General features: G+C 57.4%; 1 protein-coding gene across 1 annotated transcript; it reads right to left on the reverse strand.

Moving 5' to 3' along the window:
- Positions 1-334: 334 nt before the first annotated feature.
- Positions 335-3,091, reverse strand: LBRM_31_2420 (hypothetical protein, unknown function; the record flags this gene model as incomplete). The annotated part of the gene is made up of 1 exon (XM_001567185.1): positions 335-3,091. One exon carries the CDS (start codon positions 3,089-3,091, stop codon positions 335-337), a length of 2,757 nt encoding a protein of 918 aa, XP_001567235.1.
- Positions 3,092-4,535: the final 1,444 nt, after the last annotated feature.

The raw sequence follows: 4,535 nt of genomic DNA on the forward strand, positions 1-4,535 counted from the left end.
CACTGAGCAAACGCTACGGTGAGTCCATTCCGCAAGCGGGACATCCGTATCGCCAGTAAAGACACCCTCCTCCCCCACACACACAAGCGAAGAGAAAAACGGGGGAGGGGGGGGGCGTGTAGAGGGGCAAGACAGCGAGTGGATGTCGTGGCGGTGCCGCGCAGCAGTGGTAAGATGGCAATCAGAGGGCCCATAGATACGCGAAGAAGGGAGAACAAATCACTGAATGCTAGTTTCAATCACCTCCAGAGCTGCACAAGCCCTTTCGGCTCCGTTGCCCACGGCGCTCTCTTTGTTCAAACAACTCACGCCAGGGAGAGCAGAGGCTCGCCCACTAGCGAGGCAGGCACCACCAGAGGGGTGACCTCACGCGAATAATTTCAGCCTCGGGGTCAAGGCCCAGCAGTTTGTGCACCATTGTGCTCGTTGCCGTCCGCCGGAACATGGGAGGAGGAGACTCGTACGTAACTGGAGTGGTACCAGCAGAGGAGCTCGTATATTCACCACTGCTGTTAGTAGGGGATGATGATACGAAGCCAGTGGGCTGCGCGTGCCAGTTCCTCTCGTCTTGCCGCGACCGCGCCAAATTTAGTCGTTGATAACCACCACAGTTGTGCAGATAAGCAGCTGCATGCGCACCACACCCGGCACACCTGCCTGGATAGCCAGTCGGCGGTATCACGTTCGCTCGAGGTGACACATAATAGTGAATGGGAATGGACCTGCGATAATTTGCGACTGAAGGACCCACCCTTCGGTACACGTTGCTGCTTCCACCACCTCCAGGCGGCAGCGAAGGAACGGTGTCCACAGCAGGTCTCCCTTCGCGCACCTCCACCTTATCATCAGCCTCACTGGAGTCAGAGAGTTCCTCCTTGTCAGACTGAATACGTTCTAAGGCAGTCTGCCGTGACTGCGAGGTGGGGCCGTCTTCGCCGTCACCGTCCTCGTCCGCATCCTCATCGCTGTTCGCGTTGCTCCGCACCATCACCTTGCTGTTGTGATGCGCCGTCTTGCTGTGACTGTTACACCTTGATATGCAGGTGAGGGTAGAGCTCAGCCGTCGATTGGCGTCATCATCGCCATCCACATCGTCCTCTTTGTCCTCCGCTATGTTACCATCCTCGTCGTCGTCGCTGGCGCAATCTCCGCGAGTGCCGCCCTCTTTATTTCGCAGCCGACCCTTGCCAGTTTCCATCACCCACCCAAATGCCGTCATCGTACCTTTTCGGTCGAGCGTGCAGCACTGGGACGAATCAGTGCTCGGCGACACTCGATAACCATCGTCTTCGTCATTGCTGTCGTCGTGTAGAGTGCTGCCGCCAAAAATGCCCGACTGTCTCATAAAGGCAGCACTGGTCATGCTCGATTTGGGGGCCAGGTGCTTGCAGGACTCAAAGCCGCTACCGTACAGGAAGCTCCGCACGGAGATTGGCCCATTCTGCAGCGGTGAGGTATCGTGCGGGCGCGGGCTGGCTTCCAGTGAGACCCTTTTGTCGCTTGTGCATTGTTCCCTGACGTCCTCGCTGTCCTCGTTACCGCCCTCATCTCCTGACACGGGGCTCGACACCACGGCAACACTGTTAGGCGTGCGGCCGTACAAGGAGCTGGCCTCTCCACAACGTCGTGCTGGGTTCTCATCAGCACCTGCCCCGCCACCACTCGGGTCGCTTTCAGAGAGCGTCAGGTGTCCTCCTGTGGTTGAGTGAAAGAAGCTCTGATAGCCGCCACATACGACACTCCGGCCGGCGGTACTCATCCCTTGTCTTTCCAGCTCGGTCGAGCTCCATTCGCCATTTCTATCATTGTTGGTTCCGTACATGGACTGCCATACAAGAGATCCGCTCTCAAAGCCGCTTGTGGCGCTGCGGAGGGGGGTGCGGCGATTGATACTCACCAGTACCCGGTGAAATGACGGCGGCGCTGGCCGCGAGGCGATCGGAATGCCAGCAGCCGACGGCACTCCCAGGGGGGCCGCGTCGACGGGTTGACAGCGTTGCCGCTCACGGAGAGGTGACGCGCTGTCTGTGTGGCCGCCATTGAAGCATGTGATGCTGCTGTAGTTGCTGAGTTTCGAGGAGTCTCCTCGCTTGATGATTGTAGCGGGAACGACGCCGTTTACTGCGGCAAATCGACTTCGTGGGGCTCGCAAAGCCTCACAGATGTCCACTGGGCCCCCATGAGGATTCCTGAATGGCTCCATGGGGAACATACGAGTGAATTCCTCGGGGTTGAGCTCCGGTGGCGCCATGCTCGCTACCCTGCGCTGCTCCCGGTGCTGCTCTTTCTGTTGCGCCTGAAACTGATATGGCGTACCGAACCGGAGCGAGGAAGAGTTACTGCTTGTCATGTAGTACTGTGAGTGACTGCGGGGCGGGCTGGGGATTGCACTGCTGCTGCACACCCACTCTTGCCCAGATTGCGGGCTGGTGTCCCGCACGCATGGATTGTGTGACTGCTGCGTGCAGCTGCTGCGTCTATCCATGCGCTCTCGGAAAGGTTCGCCAGATACGTGCGGCACGGCACTGCTGGCGCTGTTACATGAATGACAGCGGGGCTCGCTGGGGGGGCACTTGAGAGGAACGACTGTTCGGGAAGCCACCGGTGCTGTTTCGCTGACGATACTCCACTCTGGTAAGAAGTATCCCCCGTCGCTCGTTCCGGATGGGAGTGCAACCACCGATGAGCTGGCACGGCTGGACTCGAATAACGGGTCTGTTGAACTCGGAGCGCCATCATCGTCGTTGAAAGGCGCTTCCTGCCCTGGCGACTCTTGCAGCGCAGTCATTACTTCCCCGATTCCACGACTGGACGGCGATGCTGACGAGTTTCTTTGAAAAACCAGCTTGCTCGACTTTTGGCTCGTAGGCTGTCGTGCTTTCCCGGTGGCAACCATCGACGTTGCGGTGGCGTCAGCTTCGACAGCGGGTCGACTCCATCGCCCTGCGCTGCGCTTTAGTGATGGGCTGCTCGGTATGTGATTCCATCTCCGCTTTTTCAGAACCTCCTCTGTGCCCTGTAGAGGAGCGGGCATAACGCTGTAGTAGGGCGACACCAGCTCCTCTTCCGAGTGTCTGTGCTTAGCATCCATCACGCCCTCGATGAGGAATAAAACTAAGCTACTTCACTAGCCCGACCAAGTATGCACGCGGGTCCCCTTTAGCTCGAGCGTTAAATATGCGTAGACACCACCGCAGAAAGAGAGAGTGAGCCGAAAAGGAGAAAACGTCTCGGTGGTGAGAGGAGAAGAGAGTGAGGAAGCCCACAGAGGCGTTGTAGCCCATGACGGAGCGAATGGGGTGTAGTCGTGCGACAAGGAAAAAGAGCGGCAGAAGCCACCTCGCGGGGTGGTGCAGAGGGAGTGCTAGGCAGCTGAGAGAAGGCAGCAATAACCCACAAGAGTGAAGGAAAGGTTTGCCCCATCCCCCCCCCCCACATACACACCCCGAGGACTAGGCGTACCTTAGCATGACCCTCCAACAGACGCAGTTTATCGCGTCCTCTTTCGATCCTTTATATTGCCGTTAGTTTTCTTGATTTGCCGGCTTACTCACGGCGTCGAGGACGAGCTCGGTGCGTGAGCAGAGGAAGCGGTGGAAGACATAAATGAAGCGCTGCAATGTGCGCACTCGAGACCGTGAGTAAGGGGAAAGGGGGGATGGTGGGTAGAGAGGCAGGTGGGGAATGCGCACCACACTTGAGAGAGCGAGATGATGAAGCCAAAGGCAAGAAAAAGCGAGAGGTGAGCTGTAAGCGCATGCGCTGTGAGTGGCCGTTTCGCCTAAACCCACCAAACAACCGCGTCGGGCACGCGGCGACCGAGGCAGTTTAACCCCACTCCAGAAAAATAAAGAGATGGGAGAGGAAGACAGATAGAGGGAGAGAGAAGACCAGGGGGACAATGCGAAGGGAAGGAGGAAAGGCGAGACTCCACATACGGGTGTTCCTTCTGAGCTACTTGAAAAGGAAATCAAAGACAGCGTGATAGAGCGAGAGGACGGGCGGGGGTGGGAGGGGGGAGAGGCAGAGAGCAAGAGCGAAATTGCAGTAAAAATGTGCCCAAAGACGTGCGAACAAACAGCCAAGGCCGTCGAAGTTCACACAATGAGAGACGGAGGAGAAGAGAAGCCAAGCAGCGGAGGTCGTGCCAGTGATATACACCCACCCACCCACTCAGATGCATACAGCACTGCCGGGTAGGAGAAGAGTGCGTATCACCGACCGCACAAAAGGCGTAGCGGAGAGAGGAGGGAGTAAACGGTTAGGTGCTGGAAAAGACCAAGAGAAGGGGCACGTAATCATGGCCACAACGGTCAGCGAGGATGCCAACGAGCAGGAGACGAAAGACCCGAAGACAAACAGCCTCCAACAGGCAACGGAGTCTTTAGTGCAGCTGGAAGAGAAGACACAGGAGGATATCTACACGAGAGAAACCGCTGGTAGCGGCAACACTATAACGTCATTGCCGATCTTGCAAGTTAATGGTTGAGCGGGAGGGGTGAAGTAAGAGCAGAAGAGAAAATATGAAGGGGAGG

The sequence above is a fragment of the Leishmania braziliensis genome, chromosome 31 (genome assembly GCF_000002845.2).
Source record: "Leishmania braziliensis MHOM/BR/75/M2904 complete genome, chromosome 31".
Lineage (NCBI taxonomy): Eukaryota > Euglenozoa > Kinetoplastea > Trypanosomatida > Trypanosomatidae > Leishmania > Leishmania braziliensis.